Source organism: Puccinia triticina, chromosome 10A (genome assembly GCF_026914185.1).
Source record: "Puccinia triticina chromosome 10A, complete sequence".
NCBI classification, from domain to species: domain Eukaryota; kingdom Fungi; phylum Basidiomycota; class Pucciniomycetes; order Pucciniales; family Pucciniaceae; genus Puccinia; species Puccinia triticina.
In genome coordinates this window covers 573,378-590,963 of record NC_070567.1, presented here as the reverse complement: position 1 = coordinate 590,963, position 17,586 = coordinate 573,378, and the positions used below count along the sequence as shown (strand labels likewise).

Here is a 17,586-nt window from a genome sequence, read left to right as displayed (position 1 = left end):
CATGAAAGTTCTTCGTGTCTTGCAAGTTTCGACATCGGATATGATTGCGGATGTGTTAACGAAACCTCTCGGCAAAATTAAACTACTATCCGCATTTAAACAATTACATTTGCTCAATGTGCGTGTTTAGGAGGAGTGTTGAGTTTCTTAATCACGCACATTATGGTGTATGCATGCGCCTATGCATATGCTTTCCGATCTACAGAATTTTCGATGATCAGTCTCTACTGCGTTCAGCAGCAAAGGCAGCCGACAGGCCTGGTGGTTTCGTTGTGATTGGGTTGAGAAGATTTGAAATCGAGATTCGAGCCTGACCAGAGAGCTTCTGATGTTCAGCATCAATGTTGATGTTGCTCAAGGCTACATCAACCTGCTGTTTTTCTCCAATTACAGTTGCTGCCTCGTGCATTATATCGGAGAGTGGTGTCTCGTCAGGAACACAAGCATAGGCAACTTCGTAGTCATTGGATTCGCTGAGTGATACTCCTAAACCGAACGATTCTAGTCAGCTATGTGAACTAAAGCTGTCTTGCTTCTATATATCCACTTGCCTTCGTTTGCGTCCCCATCATCGGCTGGACTTGACCTAGGAAGAGTTGAACAAGCCGTAAAAAAACAAGGATCGATCCCGGCAAATAAAGCAATCTTGCGAGCTTGTGATTCAGCTACAGCCAACTTGTGCGTTATTTCCAAGTTAGTCGGGAAATTGGCCAAGTGATCATATTTATCGGCCACCAGTTCGTTGGTGAAGTTATACTTATAGCCTACAATGAATTGGTTGAGAAAGTCAGGTACCGAAAAGCCAAACAAGCAGATTGAATTACACACCAGATCGAAGATGCTCTGATTGAGGCATTTTCATTTGTCCACTCATCACATTTCTCACAACAGCAAAGACCTTTGGCAGCATCTGTCGAGCATCAAGTACAGTAAAGTTGGGCATGATCACCCGCATCCAGCCAAAGATATGCTCGCATGCTTCGGTCCCATGCTTCCATGGAAGGAGTGGTACGGTGGGGTAAAATTCGCGATGTGAGATAATCAACCCAATCAGCGAGTTCCCCAGAAAATGGAAGATCTCATAACTTTGACGAGAGACTCCGTTGCGATCAACCGACATGAGGGGGTTGGATTCGTGACTTATTGACTGATGCCAATAACGCATGAAGAAGATGCAGGTCCAAGCTGATCAAATCCGATCCAGATGGATCATGGTCGAGCACAGCCAGGCATCAGTAAGCTCGCCAAAAAGGAATAGATAAATGGATAATCCAGCGTGCGTAGGAGATCGTAGTGAGGTTTCTAGGGTTTCCCAGTTCATTGTTCGATAAGCGCGCCCATCGTCTTGCTTGTCGCAGTTGAGAACATCTCGAGAAAAAAGTGAAGAGCTTTTATCGAGTATTTCGACCAGTTGAGATATGTTGAGATAATATTTGCCGAAGGATAGAAGCCGAGCCCCGGAGAGAAGCTGGTTAGCTGCAGTTTTCCGAGCGTGTTTGGGGTCTTGAACAGGAACAACGGGTTGCAGAGGTTGACCCATCAATGGTACTTGAACTAAAATTCCAGCATCTGCCTTTTGGAAGCACAGATATTGATCGACCGAGTCTTGAACTATGCGTAAGGCTGAAATTTCAGTGGCGGCACCGTCACTTCCAAGCGAAACAATAGACATTCCTGCTTGAGAGCAGTAGTCAAGAACTGCAATGTGACTAGCAGCTATGTCTTCGGCTTTCTCTTTGTCGTAACTAGCAACCAATGCCACAACGAATGATGGCACCTTTGGCAATGGCACTTGAATAGTGTAAAGTCGAACCTACATAGGATCGAAAGGGATGATGATGGCGTAAGTACTGTTCTTGTCTCAAAAGGGGAAAACGTTGCCCACCTTACTGCAGAGTTCATCTTTATCAGTGATTTTTTTGACCAGTGCAGCGAGTTCTTCAAGGCTCAAAAAAGGCACATCGCCACCTTGTGCACCAACAAGGTGGCCATTATGTGACCTTAGGGATTTTACACATACCGTCTGATCAGAGGCAAGAGCAAGGGGTCCGGTATAGCCTAGACTTGCTATATACCCAGCAACCCTCTCGAAGTTGGTCAGAACAATCCCATCTTCGATCTTCGATCTGGCCGCCATTCTTTTGTCGTTCGTTCCTCATGCTGCGCAAAGAGCGCCCAGCCATGTTGTCACGCATGAACTTGGCTGCCGCAGGACTCATGGCAGCCATTGTTGTAAAGAAGTTATCGAAGTAAGTATCAAATTTCATGCCGTTTAACGCCTTGCCGGCCGCCTCGCGCTCGCTCCGAACAGCCACCGCTTTTACGAGGCCTTGAAACGCATCATTTCCTTTGAAGAAGCCTCGTTTGGCGTGGATTGCAAGGGCAGACCAGAATTCTTGATCACCGGTGCGAGAATGCTTTTCAAGTGAAGTGTTCAGCTGTCGCAGTTCGCCGTAGAGCATTAGCTTACTTTGAAACAGGTCTTGTTTCATGAGGAAAGGAGCGATATGCTTGACGTTATCTGCAGACGCGTATGCAATGTTGAGAGCCTTCTTCAAAGAGTTATTACTCTTTAGGAGTATGCATTGATTGCAAACAACAGTAAGAGTTCCAGGAGCAACATCAACATGGCGCTCACAGTTTGACGAGAATATTCCAGCTGTTGCATTGTGTCGCTTTATAAACCATACGGACTTTGATTCAAGGGTTTGAGCTAGCTCGCGACTTTGTTCTTCACTAAGCTCTGATTCTTTACTAGTTCCGAACAGCTCCAAGCAAACTTTATGGCGAGGAGGGGCCCCGTGATGGGTGCTTGGAGAGCCAACGATGCACTGGTGAATCGAGAATTGTTGTCGGGGTCTTGGCCAAGTTTTGTCATTCAAGCCGGAGCACAAAAGTGAAACGGTTTTCTTCTTTGGTGGCGGTGCTGGTTCTTGAGGGTCTAAATTGGAGCTTTCAGAGGTACGAGTTCGTTTGAGAGTGAAGTACGAAGTTAGTGGTTGGGTATTCGCGACACTAGAGGTAGTTAGTTTGCAGGCTCCTATTGTTAATTTATAACAAATTAGATGAATGAGTCTTTGAATGGATGGATTTGAAGAACAAAAGAAAGTGGACAAACTAGATTCCCAGTGGGCTTCAACATTTTGAGATCGTCCTTTGGGAAGTACAACAGGTGATGCTCCACAGTGGCACTTGAATATCGTATCAAGGAGTGAATCACCATCTTCATATTTGAAGATAGAACAACCCTTGCAAACTTGCTCCTTGGTTGATTTCGGACACTTCAATAAAATCTTTTTGTCTATCTTTGCACCAGACAGTTTCAATGAGCTCGAAGTAGGTTTTGGATTTTTTGGAGTAGGCTTGGAAATCTGCCTTGATCCGGTAGAGTTTGATTTTGGTAAGCTCGATGTTTTCTTTGATGTGCACGCAGCCGAGTTCGATAGGCCAGCCGTTGCTTTAGAAGCATTTGAAGTTTCGTTCACAACACTAAAAAAGTTATTGAACTTTTTTGGAGACGGTTCTTTGGGTTTTTCTTCCGTGATAGCTCCACCAGCATCTGTACCACAAATAAAGACAAGCAGCAGATTAGACCTCCTGTGATTGACCAGTAAAATCAAAAGAACTTTCCAACAAAGCAGTTATGTATGCGCTCAAGCTTGAGGACAAGAAGCTCGTCAGCATTCCAGGATGGGTGTTGACGAGCCTTCTTTAAGTAGTTGAGCACAACCTCAATCCCAAACTTCCCAGTTCGGAGGCTTTCTTTGCAGTTCTCGACTCCAAACAGCGAATCCATAGCTCGGTTCACGACGTACCACATGCCTTCGTCTTCTTCGTCTTCTGCAATGATTGGCGGGCAGCTGAACCGCTGATAGATCGAATCCTTCCTTGTAGCTTCAGGTATTCTTGACCCGGATTTGGATATCGAAAGGATCTTTGAAAAAAAATCTTCAACTGTGTTGTTTTTGGCCATTTTGAAGGCTTGATCAAGTCGCAATTGCTAGATAGCTAGTTTACAATTGAAGAGAGTTAACGCAATCCTGTTTAAGCCCCTGTTCCCACTATTCCTTTTTTAACTCAGTTTTTCTGGATTTTTATGGTCTATAACGTGTCATAAACTTGACAACAGGGGTGTTGTGACAGGTTGTGACACCTTAATCCAACATGCACGATCTTGCACAATACTTCTGATACGTCGGATTCCCCCCGCACCCGGCACCTGCCAACGGATGCCAGGAACCTGGGCAGTATGGGGGGAAACCACCTGGGCACTGGACTGCTGCCGAGGGGGTGTGCAAAAAAAAAATTCTCAACACCCGACTGCTGCTGAGGGGGGGGGGGGGGGGGGGGGGTTGGGGGGAACCCTGGCATCCCCTCATTCTCATACATTTTTGGTTACTACCCCCCTTGCCCCCAAAAAAATTTCATACATTTGGGGTGAGTACCTTATCCGCCAAATTTCCCATTCATACATCTGGAGTGCGTACGTTTTTTGGTTTTTGACCAAAAATTCATACATTTTCGTTACTGTGTTCCATAGGGGCTTTCCAGGGTCCTGGCATTGCTCGTTTCCTATTCCTATGTATCCCTGGGAAATTCGCCGGATCAACAACAGAACTCCAGTGTACAGCAATGCGCTGCTTCCTTCTCGAGGGGGAACCGGGCGCAGTGAGGTGACGTGGTCCATAGATGCAACGTGTGGCGACAGACCTTGTGGCGCGTCGCGGCTCTCCATCGATAGTTCAACCCTTTAAGACACAGAAGGTTAGGCTCTCCCCCCGAACCCTCCGTTCGAGCAGGTTGCGCCTTTGAGCTCACTAGGATTTTCTCCGAGTACGGCCTCGAAGGATAGCCAAAAGGCAAGGTCGCACGCGAACCCAAGCCTCCCCTCCGCCCGCGGCCCAGCGCCATAGTCACTCTGCCAAGAGGTCATAAAACCGGGAGAAATCCCCTCCGGTTGACGACACCGGAAACAAGGTTACACATACCACCCTGTACGCTGCTAGTGGTTCTTCCGGCGTGGGGACACCGACAGCCCTATCCCCATTATTTTTGACTGTTGTGTTGCCGGCATATACCCATGGCCCGTCGGTGCGCTACGTGGCCGCTACCCGCTGATTCAGCGGACAGTGAGCACGTAGCGGCTGCTCCACATTCCCATTATCCCCTGAATAATATAGCGGATTTTCGGTATCGCTGTGCTTTTTGTCGGCACAAGCGGACATTTTGTCGCTGCCACTGCAAATTGCCCGGGGGACGTTATAACCGACAATTGATCTGGTTTTGGGTCTACCTGCGTAGCAGTCATCCGCTGCGCTACACTAACAGCGGATGTATCGACTCGAGCTTGGTACATATGTATCCACTGAATGCTGTTTTTGAGTTTCACTGTCAGACACGGTGGGTCAAACTTCGCGGTCTACATGGGATGATGGGGCCCACCGTATCTGTGAGCTTCGTGTTTCAAAGTAGCCCACATGAGTCCTCCGGCCGCCCAGACTTGAAACTGGCCCAACTGATGCCCAGACCTGCCGTCAAGTTGGGAGGATCCTTGTTAGGGGGCTCATGAATATTTATAAAAAGCTGCCACCATGCCCGGTTCTGCATCATGTTCTCCCCCCAGCGCACAGATACAAGTTTTTGTCTCCTACTATCCCTCTGAATAGCCAGCGCCAGCTAGCTTAGTAGCCGATAGACGCCTACCCTGGCGATTGTTCCCGACTCTTTCATTTCCGCATCTTCATCATCTACTTTTGCATCACCGCAATCTAGACCTGAGGAGTTAGCCTTTTGGGTAAGTTATGATTCAGCATTTGATGTAATTGTTCCTTCACAACTGACGTATTGTGTTTTTTTTTTTCTCTAGTTTTCAATTCCCTACGGAGACCAGACCTCCTGAGACGCACATTTGGCACCCCAGTAAGCTCAATAATAGATTGCTGTGATGATCTATGTCGCTGATACAACGATTGACATTCAGACATCTCTCTATCCGCCAGGAATTCTAACCGGACGGCGCGCCAGATCATGATTTCCCGCTTCTTGGTTGTTGCTCTGGGCTGCAGCATCACCCATGTCTGGGGGATGTATCGCTCGCCGACCGAGGCCATCACCCCGATCAGCACTGCTCGGATCGACGAGAATGGCCTGGTCGAGCGATTTCCATACATGAGGCTCCAACTCAGTGGACAAGACCTCCAGGTCCAATATTCGATGACAGAGCCAACTGGCGCCGGTGATGACATAAGGAAGAGACATTTGAAATTTCATGATGTGATCACCGCCTTGGATGCGGGTGACTCAGCCGCGCGAGCAGCTGCCAAACTACTGCGGCACTTGTCCAATCGCCGGTCGTCGCCTGGCATATTGGTGGGGGCCAATTGGAACCAGCACTGGGCAATCTTGAATGCGGATGGTGTAGACCTCACAACTCCAGCAGCTACTCCAGAAATAATGAATCGGATCAATGAGGTCTGTACTAAGCAACTCGACGACCAGCCAGCCAGCCATCCTCCTCCTTCCCTTCGAGCACTCCGTACACATCCAGTATCCGTCAAACGAGCAGCCCGGGACAAAATTACGAGGCCGTTTGCTAACCGGCAAGTTGGTTGATGCCTTGAAGAAGACCGATTCCCATTCCCAGAACCCGGCTTCCAGCCAAATTACCTCGGCTGCCACTCTGAACTCAGAACGCTTTGATCATCGGCTGTGAGATCATTTTCATTTATCCGCTCCGCATTGGTCACATCGAAATCCCGACATGAAGTTTGAGGAGCTGGATGATCACATGGTAGGAGTAATCCGTCAAAAATGCGAAAATCAACTCAAAATTATTCTCCCTGAGCTCCCTGTTTACTACGGGACAAGAATTCCAGAATTGGTGCAACCCAAGCTTACTTTGTCAGAGTGGCTTCTGCGCAAATTCTGTTTGGCGTCTCTTACGGTTGCATAGCTCCACTAACTTCAGATTTAAAAAACTGCAAAACCACAGTCCTGTCACACTTGTGACACCTTCTCACACCTCCTCATCAGCTTCACTCGACTGTAACCTTGTGTCTCCAATCCTCATCTCTCAATTGCAACCAAACACACACCTATCAAGACTCAACACCCAACACTCAGCTTTGATCATCACTCCTCAATTACTCATTCTTGTCACTCATCTCTCATACCATTCTTCCCTCCTATTTCTTTCTGATTGTCTCTTATCTTCTTATCTAGTGAGATTCTACTCAGCTCCTTCCATTTCTTCCACCCCCTATTCTCAACAAACTCATTCTACTTCATTCCTGTCCATAATCTTTCCCTCCTAGTTCTAACTTCTCATATCCTGAACCACTCAACACATGCCTCTCTGTTTCCTGATGTTAGATCTTTCCTTATCCTTTCTGTGGTCTTTTTTGTTTTCTTTCTGATTTATTCTCTCAAAGTGTGACAGCATCATTTAGGAAATAAATCACAGTTCAAATATCTTTTAAAAACCATGTGACCACCCCTGCCCACTATTCCAATAGAAAAAATACATTTCTGGTCCAGTGAGCAAGCAAAGAAAAGTGGGCCCCCCATTGCAGCCCAAGCCCAATTAGCACAGGGGCAAGCTACCACTCACTGCACTTGGGTTGAGCTCAGAGCATCTCCACCGCGGGTGGTATACTGTGTTGCCAGATATTTGAGTTTGGCAACTGGGGCACAGTTTTAGAAACCTGCAGCCAGGCAGCTTTGCACCATGAGTTGCCATAATTGGCAGCTTGCAGTTGTGAAATGCGTGGTTCTGTATTGCTGTCAGGGAAGAAGGTGAGAGTATCACATGAGAGATGTGTGATACTTGCAAGGGGTGCTATCCTGTTTCCAAATTTGCAAACATGATAGCTCCCAAGATGCAAGTTCATAGATTTGATTTGTATTTGGCACCCTTAGTGGTGTTGCTAAAGCAGGTTTGGGATGCTATATCTGGTTTAGCAACCCAGTTTAGCACCTGGGGTGGAGTTGCTCTCAGCAGTTTCCTGCTTCTTTTCCAGAGCTAAGCTTTCAGTGCAAGGCCACTTTTTTTGTTCACTTGTACACACTTTGTAACATCATATGCTGCTGGACTACGGCATAGGTGCTGTTCTTCACAGGCGTCTCCAGAGGCAATTGGCTCCCACTGGTTGCACCTCTTCACAGGTGACCCACAACAGCCCCCCCTGTCCATTCATTTTGCACCATCAAAATAAATCCTAGCCGCAACTTTAAACTTCCCTGTGTCAACCAAAAACTTTCACACCATCAGTACAACTTGCAACATAGTGTCAAGATTTATGGTGTTCAAAGTTGGTTTGCATAATTATATGCGTGCATAAATCATAAAATCATAAAAATATTTTGGTGAGGAAATTGTGTATTACATAATCAGACAGTCATATCCCCTGCAAAAAAGATGTCATGATTTTATGATTTATGCATGCATAAAATTACGGACCTACTTTGCGCAGCAGCGGAAAACTCTTCGCGCACAGAATCGACCGTCCCCCGACGTCGAGCCCACTGTGCGCGCAAGCCAAAAATTACTTCGCGCACAGTGACTTCCCCCGAAAGAAGGAGGTGATTTTTCCGGATTTTTTTCGATGGATCAAAAGAGGGGGTCTTACTTGCCTCCTCCAAAAAAAAATTGGATTTTTTGAAGGTGTCCTTGTGATGCAAAAAAAAAAAAACATAATATTAATCCAAAAAAAGGCACCCGCTACCCCGATAGCCCACCCCGGGGACTTTTCACCTGCTAAGACTTCAGCGGTCGGGTACCCAGCCCCTCGAAAAGAAAGTTCGAGGGGAAGCAGCTCCGGGCCCGGCTATCCCCCAGCCGCCGTGCCGATGGCCGGCACAGGCCATCGAGCGGAGTTGCACACTCCCCCGATGACCGGCCAGCACATGCGTGCATGTGGCACAAATTACCGGTCATCGCGGGGATTATGTACTCCTCTCGATGGCCAATCTATCCCGGTCATCGAGTGGAGTACAATGACAGTACATACTTCCCTCAATGACCGGGTCCATGCCGGTCATCCAGAGGAGTACATCCTTCCCTCGATGACCGGGTCCGTTCCGGTCATCAAGAGGAATGTTCACTCCTCTCGACGACCGGAGCTTGGTGACCTGGTTGCTCCGGTTGGCGAGAGGAGTGAACACTCCCCTCAATGACCGGAACGGACTCGGTCATCGAGGGAAGGATGTACTCCTCTCGATGGACGCCCTGTTCCGACCATCGAGAGGAGTACACTCCCCTCGGTGACCCGATTACTCCGGTCGTCAAGAGGAGTGAACATTCCTCTCGATGACCGGAACGGACCCGGTCATCGAGGGAAGGATGCACTCCTCTCGATGACCGGCATGGACCCGGTCATCGAGGGAAGTATGTACTCCACTCGATGACCGGGACAGAGTGGCCATCGAGAGGAGTACACAATCCCCTCGATGACCGGTAAATAGTGCTAGATGCACACATGTGTGCTGGCCGGCCGGTCATCGGGGGAGTGTGCAACTCTGCTTGATGGCCTGTGCCGGCCATCGGCACGCGGCTGGGGGATCACCACTATTTATTATAACCTGGCTACTAGATAGGTGCGCAAAGCCTGTTATACAGACTATCTAGTAGCCAATTTCGGATTCCCGCCAGCTCCCCGCGCTTCTGTTACATTGCGACAGATTTACATGTTGTCGAACTCCAACCGACTCGAACCCCCAACCTGCCGTGATACGCGCCGCAGTTGTACTGTCGGATTACGTGCAATCCGACAGTACGGCCGCCGCGCACTGGACTTGTACGACAGCGGTGCTATGAACGCTCCCTCGGAGGTATGCGCCCGGTAAAAATTGACCGACATCCCGAACGGCGAGGTAACCGCCATCACCTGCCTTCAACTCATTTGACCACCAACGTCTGTTCACCTTCAAATCTTTGGTTTTAATCTACACTTTATCCGATGCCTATTCCTTCTGAACCACCGCTAGCAGGCGTAGGGCAAACAGCCCCCAGGAAGTCGGCCAAAAAACGCAAGTATGAATCCGAGGATCCAAATAACCCGCGCTATCCAATTCCAATTGAAACTCTGCAGAAGATGTCAGCAACACAGCTTCGCAAGGTAGCCCAAGAGAACTCGAAGTCGTCCATGTCCTCTGCTGATCAAGTCGCCTTCATGGAGCTCTTTCATGAGCAGGAGCTGGCGATGATTCTTAAAGCAATCGAGCTGCATGTCTCTATGCCCATGGTCTGGGCAGTATTGTAAGTCCAACTCTACTCTCTCATACACCGGTGACACAGGAAGCTGAGCAGTTTTCTTACTGCAGGGGTCGACGTGTTGCCATTCGTGAAGCCAACTGCTGGAACCGATTCCTGCAGACGGACAAAGCCCGTCAGATCTTCCAAACTAGTAAGCCGGACTGCCTCCCTCCTTCTCTCAAGTCCAAACTAACCTTCCTACTTTCCCCAGGCGGGCAGGGCGTCAAGAATAAGCAAGTAATGAAGAAACTGTCGGCGGCCTATAAGCAGTTGACAGTGGAGGAGAAGGCCGCACTTACCAAAGAAATCGATGACGAGAGCGACGACGAAAGTGATGAAGATGATGACAATGGTGATGATGCAGGGAGCGAGAATCAGGCAGATTTGAGTCTCCGACCCAAGCGCCCATTCCCTTCTCGTCGTCGTAGAGGTGATGAGCTCACTGCGGCCGAGTTGGCTATGGATGAAGTTACCGACGAAGAGGAAGATACTCCTGAGACCAAACCTGCTGCCAAGGGATCAAAAAATTCTACCGGTGTCATCCGGGGTACCGTCTCCAACTTGACTCGGAAGAATCAAGTAGATCTCACCATGAATAGATGGGCACGCGAGGTAGGTCTGACTACACGTTACCTCTTGCTCCAACCTCCTCTCCCACATGTATTTCTTCTGATGTGATTCTGTCAGGCGGCAAATCTCTCCGCAACGTGCTGTTGCGAGGTTGTCATCTTTGCAGTATCAAAACACTTATCCAACCACTGCTTCCGAATGGACCGATGTACCCCTGGTGCATTTAAACCAAACAGCGAGATATCCCAAATGGATGGTAATAACCAGTACTCGGCCCAAATGGATGGTAATAACCAGTACTCGGCCCGACTACAGGCACTTGTCACCGGTAACTCAGTCGGTCAGATTGCTGTAGGGGAGAAGATTCCGGGCACATCCAGTAAGTGCGGGTAATCCCTAGCCATCCTGCAATCACTCATCCCCTACCAATACTAATGATTCCCACCTGTCTGCAACTGACCTTGCTTGACCCTGCTAGAAAAAAAATTGAAGCAGATCCGCTCAGAATTATGTACAGAGCTTGCGGAGTTCATTGGTGGGTCATCTCTCTGGTTTGAAACACAACTGGAACTTTGAAACAGTAACTAAAGTGTTTCAACTTTCAGCTCGTGAGACAAACAATATCATAACCTCCTGGCCTTGGGCGTCCAACGAGACACGGCTGCGCGAAGCAAAGTTTCAACTTGAGCTTGCTCCAGACGCCCGCTCCGAAATAGACTGGCTACGGACAGACAACAAGCGAGTCAAGAAGGACCATCTCTCGATGCTCCTGCTCGATCTCAAGAACGGTCACATCATTCTTCGACGAATTACCACTCCGAGCGCTGTGCCAAAATCCTCAGTATCACAGGCAGCGCCAGACCGTCTGGCCCAACCTTCCCCGTCCGAGATCAACACCCAATCCAGCAGGAGTGGCGATGGAGAAAATCACCAGGGTGATGATAACTGACTCAATTTCGATACCAACAAGGTACTACTATCTTCTACCCATCCTTATCTTATTTATTTAAAATCCTGGATCTGACTCTTTCTTCCCCTCAAACTCATCTTTATAATGATTGTTCTGTTCTCGAATGTGTTTTGCAATGGGTTCCCATCATCTTAATTTGGATCTGTAGCCGTTTCCTATTGAACGATTGAACTTGTTCCCCATCGATCGGATTGGATCTCGAACTCACTTCGGTCCCAAACACTTCAAATTGGTTCTCAAATCCGCCTTCGAATGTCTGGCGCACCCGTTCTTCACCATCTTTCAACGACCCGCATTGTTTTGATCCTCATGAACGTTCCCTTCATATCGACCCAACCAATTGAAATCTCTACTTGACCTCCGTCTCTTGTCTTTTGTTTGTACTTTGTCCACTACTTTCCCTCCTCCAAGCTCAAAACTAGCAATACACAAGCCCCTTGTTGCTCGGTGATCCTGATCTGCTTGCACGGCTCAAGGCTGAAGACTATCACGGTCTCCAAGCGACATGTATGGTTTGTGCTGCTGATTCCAAGCCTGTCTGTTCTTGTTTATAAAGTTGTTGCTTCTGTTCTTGTTGGCAGAAATGTTGACAAATTGTCACTAAAATCCTTGGCTATGTCATGTCCTCCCCAAGAAAGAACCATTGGTCCTTTATATTCTAAAATGTGTTTGTTTTGCTGCTGGTTAATTTCACCGCAAAATTGTGTTTGTTTTGCTGCTGGTTAATCTCACTACAGAGGCAAAGTCAAAGTGATAATCTAGCTACAATAGGATCTGTTGTTTTGCCAACAGCAAGAAGAAAAGAACAAGCTCTGTTATGGATTCAAAGTTCAGATTGATGCTTGTTCTTCTACTCATGAATTAAATTGCTCTTGAGTCTGACCAATTTACACACCAGCCAGAAGTGGCACCAAAAAACACTTGAGCTGCCTGCTTGGGTGGCCCTTGTGATGAGAATACCAGCAAAAACTGTTGACCAATTGGATTGTATTAATGTTGGGTGCACTAATACATGTCTAAGACTTTTTATTCTTGACTGCACCAGCTTTTGCAACCAGATTGAAAAGTCAAAGGATCAACTCAAAATACAAGACAGGTTTTTAATGGCCAGAAAGAGTGTGTGTGAGTGTGTACACTCCTTAGATGGCCGGTACTGGCCATCAAGAGTGTGAGAATTTTGGGATAAAAAATTCAGCAGAAATGGGGACTGGGTAGGAATTGATTTTGCTGAGGAAAATGTGTTTTCTGTGCCACTAAATGTGAAATAATCAAATTATATTATTATTAAAAATTTTAGCACAGGTGACAGAGTGTCAGAGAATAAGGAGAGTTGCTGATTATTTATTCAATCACTTTGTGATTTTGTCAGTATTTCAACAATTGGCATTAATTTGGATGGATATGGATTGTGAGTGGGTTGGTTGTGAATTTATTTCATTAGGGGTGAAAGTTGAAATCATCAAATTTTCCAACTATAAAATTTTAAATCATGAAATCCTAACACTTTTGAATAATAATTTTCCAGTAACAGTTTAGAATTATTTCACAGTCTTGAGTTTTTGGGTGGTACATAAGTTTTCAGGTTCTTAGAAAACCCTCAAAAGTTGTAGAAATAATATAGTGTATATGTGTTGTGACCTGATGATTAAGTAGCAGTGTAGATGATACCCAAAATAATTTCAAAGATGCCTGGTATGTGATCATAGTGTTGTTTCCACATGAGACAATTAATAATTCCTGCATTGAGCACAATGATGTCTGGGAGATATGGTCATTTCAAATACCAGGCACATTATTTTGAAATCTCAGAATGAATGAATGGTGCAGAGTGACTGGCTGTGCATTGAAGTTTGTGGATCATGGCTTGATGTATGAGGCACTTGGTATGTTTTTTTTTTTTGATTGGGATTAATGGGAACAAAATAATATAAATACACTCTCCACTCAATATATCAGACTTATTCACAAATCATTAAATACACTCTCCACTCAATATATCAGACTTATTCACAAATCATTAAAATTGGAATGACTATCAGCATTTTGGAACCATTACAACTGATTTGGTATAAGATTGATAATAATTTGAACAAAATACTATAAATGCACTCTCCACTCAATCTCCACTCAATATATCAGACTTGTTCACAGATCATTAAATTGGAATGACTATCTGCCTGTTGGAACCATTACAATTTACAACTGATTTGGTATAAGATTGATAATAATTTGAACATTATATTACCATCAGCAATTTGGGCCATTGGAACTGTTGGTACTGGGAAGGTTGATCCCCAATTTGCATGTGTATAAATATGGGTAATTCTATTGAAAATGGGAGATTTAAAGAAATTTAAAGAACTTTAAAGACATTTGAAGAGCAAATTAATGGTCGTCCACAACTCATAAATTTATTCTAATTCATTTGCATTCCCACCCTCATCCACCTCTTCAGTGTCATTTGCAAGTTGCTCCATCATTGTCTTGTTGACTATGACAGATATGTCTTGCAGGTAACCTTCATCATCAGTTTCATCTTCATCTCTATCAGTATTGTGTTGGAACAACCCGGGATCCGGCGCCAGCTCACTAGATTCTTCTCCTGCGCCACCTCGAACAGTCTCGCTAGCACCATTAACAGGTTCGCCAGCACCAGTATCAGAGCCTGGTATCATGGAGTAATAGCCAAGCTCTATGTGCTCCAGCTGCTGCGACCAATGTTCACGGAGGTTTTCGTCTCCAAGTTGCTGCTGGGTATTGTTCAGGATCGTGATGCAAGTCCGCTGCCATGCGATTTGGAGTTGATATATTTTCACAAGCTCAGATTGCAACAACGATCTCGCCACTGTCGTCTTTTTTGGAGCAGCGAGTGATTGTAGAATTGGGTGGGCAACAAGGGTTTGAAGGATGGGATGCGCTGCTAGCTCGGTCCACTCGCGATTGCTGCCACCGGTGACAGTAGTCATCTGTAGGATCAGGTGTGACAGTGTGTCGTGTCGTTCAACTGCCCATCGCATGGCTCGACGAACCTCCCATCCCAGACGACGTTGTTCTTCTAGCCCGCGGTTGAAAGCGGCAAGATGACGGATCCCCTTTTGAGTGATAGGGTCGACTGCCCATGGCTCGTTCCGATTGGTAAATAGACCGTCGTTCCAAAACGCATCTTCCGCTTCAAGCTTCAAAAGCTCGTCGTACTCCAGCTGCCTTGGGTGTGCACGCTCAGGGAAGAGTCGAATAAACTCGCGAACCTGTTTGTTGTAATTATTCAAAACCTTTTGGAGTGCTTGTGCTCGTTTACGAACCGACTCGATCAACTTTTGCTGCCCATCGGTTCCTGAAGGTGCTATCAATGAATTTTGGAATAATCAAATCTGTATCTGTGTGAGATGAGCTTACCAAGCGTTGTTTGTTCTCCTGGGCGACAGACGCGAACCAGCGGTTTTTTTTCCTCTATCAACGCCAGGAATTTGTGGCGGAGGTCCGTTTTCAAGTACCAGATCTTTAGCATTTTATCATGCTCAGGAACTGCAATTGCGGACCAACATGAGAAAATAAACAGCGGTATAGTAAATTTGAAAGAAAAAAATAAGTACTGACCGGTCAAGTTCTCTAGCATGGTAGGGTCACCTACTCTGGTTCTCTGTTCAAGGATTTGATCAGAGAGGCGAGACACTATTCTTGCTCTTGCTATTCCTTGAGCCGGCGACAAATTTTCACGAGACCTGCAGACATACTCTTAGCTCTTAAGTGTTAAGTTCCCTTTAGATTGCGTATAGCTTACCATTCGGTCTCTAGTTGCTCTTCTAGACATAAAAGTTGACCAAGTTCTTTTTTTTGTTTCTCCTGGTATGATCGTGTGGTTTCGAGGTGGTAGGCGCGCTCGTCTTCCCATTGCTGCTGGAAGAAATCGTCTGTGTATGTTCCCGCAGTCACCGAGTGAGGGTTGGAAAGTTGGTTCAACGCATCAAGAGCGATGCGGGCTGTCTTAATGATATCATCGGCCGAGGCAAATTTTGACAGCAGCCACTCTCCTGTAGAGTCGGAGTATGGCAGTCAGACTCAAGTTTGAACTGAACTCAGGGCAAAATATTTGAAGATGATCAAGTATCTCTCACCAGCAGTTTCATTTAATCCCGCTGCGTAATACAAAGTGCGGTTGTGAACCGCCATGAGACGGCGGAAGCGAGACGAAACACGCAATATAGATACTAATGGGGACAAGAATGCCCATAATTGTTCTAGCCCCTCTCCATCGGATAGTCCCCATGCCTTATTCAGTCGGGGATTATACTTTACTTGACACGACCATTTGTGTACGTAAGAGTGGAATACAGAAGTTCCGAACATCAGATCAGATTGACGATCCGAGAAAAAAGAGCGCTGCTCAATGCATTCATTTCCGATATCCATTAGTATGTGATGTGATGTAACATCAAAATTGGAAGAGAATTGCTTACTTTTTGAATATGAGTCTCGAGCTGGCACCCGATGTCGTAGAGAACACCTATCCTTGATTGGGGAAAAGAGTTGATTATCTTTCCCAGGATAGAGATTGGATAATACAACCTATTCACAGACAAAAAACAGTATCAATCAAACTGTGAATTGGTCATAGATGAGACGTGCTTACTTTTCACCTGATTTGTAAACATTTGTATAAAGTAGAGGGATGTCATGTCGGCAGGAACCAGCAAACAATCCGCTGTCATCACATTTCTGCCAAGTAGTGGCATTGCGGGCATCATCTGCTGCCTTATGGGCTAACGCACATGGATCCTCGATTCCAGAAACATTTGCATCGGTAGATTCGCATAGAGCTTCGCTAGTGTTGACCTCAGAGGGTGGCAAGAACGTCGGCGGGTATTGAGCGTTGGAAGGCGAGTCCTTACTAGCATGGGCATAGTGTCTTTGCTGGTAATTCCCGTCCATGGCAATGATAAAGTCGGGTTCGTCAGGATCAACTTTAACCTTGTTTTCTCTTGGGCCAAAGCATCGAGGGCATTTGGAAGCCCATTTCTGTTCGTTGGTTGTTTGTAAGCCTTCTTGCAAGAGCTGTTCTTTCAGAATGAGTATTCGGCAATACAGATCGGAGCTATAGGTGAATGGAAGTCGGAAGTTTCTGCTCTTTGTTGAGCCGCGAGCGAGGAGAGGTTTTTTGTGTCGGCTATCAAGGAAAGCAGAGAGTGCTTTGGTGAATCCTGAGGTTGAAACAGTCGTAGATTGCCATAACTTGTAGTGGAACTGAAGGAGCGGGATGGAGAAGGCAGTGCGGGGTCGTTTGGCGGAGCTTGCAACAAATCCATAATGCAAAAGTCGGATGACGTCTGATGTACAGTTGCAAAAAGGAATTGATTTGCCTTGCGTGGTGCGTTCTAGTTTATAGATCATAGATTGTTTGTGAGTGGAATGGTTGGGTTGGGGAAGCAAGAAAATGTCAAAATACGCACGCTGAAGATCAATCAGGTCCACCAGGCGGGGGGAAACCTCTTCCGGCAAGCAGCTACAATCAAAGGGGACGGGTTCTTGTGGAAACGTTCCGGTAGTCCAGTTGTTGCTATACGCTTCACACCACATATAAGTAGCAGCGGCTTGATTTTCTATTTGAGCCCATTCTTCAGTTCGACGCTCCCGTGCTTCGGCATACAAACGCAGCCGATGGAATCTGGAATGAACATGAGCTGGTTGGAGGGCAGTGGTCCTTGATCGTCACCTTTGCGGAAAGCATTGCTGCCAAGATTTGGAGGGAGCTGAATATTTCTGGGGGGGATTCGCCTTTGGGATCGTGGCAGCATTC

At 46.5% G+C, this 17,586-nt stretch overlaps 3 protein-coding genes across 3 annotated transcripts; 1 reads left to right on the top strand and 2 right to left on the bottom strand.

The window, feature by feature from the left end:
* Window positions 1–4,605: 4,605 nt before the first annotated feature.
* On the bottom strand, window positions 4,606–5,225 carry PtA15_10A58 (uncharacterized protein; the record flags this gene model as incomplete). Its single annotated transcript, XM_053160780.1, has 4 exons — window positions 4,606–4,748; window positions 4,819–4,918; window positions 4,989–5,056; window positions 5,129–5,225. 4 exons carry the CDS (start codon window positions 5,223–5,225, stop codon window positions 4,606–4,608), a joined length of 408 nt encoding a protein of 135 aa, XP_053024194.1.
* Window positions 5,226–10,711: 5,486 nt separating this feature from the next.
* On the top strand, window positions 10,712–11,771 carry PtA15_10A57 (uncharacterized protein; the record flags this gene model as incomplete). The annotated part of the gene is made up of 4 exons (XM_053160769.1): window positions 10,712–10,864; window positions 10,940–11,201; window positions 11,301–11,357; window positions 11,428–11,771. The coding sequence occupies 4 exons, from the start codon at window positions 10,712–10,714 to the stop codon at window positions 11,769–11,771; spliced, it is 816 nt and encodes a 271-aa protein (XP_053024193.1).
* Window positions 11,772–14,203: 2,432 nt separating this feature from the next.
* Window positions 14,204–15,576, bottom strand: PtA15_10A56 (uncharacterized protein; the record flags this gene model as incomplete). Its single annotated transcript, XM_053160758.1, has 4 exons — window positions 14,204–15,126; window positions 15,189–15,317; window positions 15,390–15,432; window positions 15,574–15,576. The coding sequence occupies 4 exons, from the start codon at window positions 15,574–15,576 to the stop codon at window positions 14,204–14,206; spliced, it is 1,098 nt and encodes a 365-aa protein (XP_053024192.1).
* Between the last annotated feature and the right edge of the window lie 2,010 nt (window positions 15,577–17,586).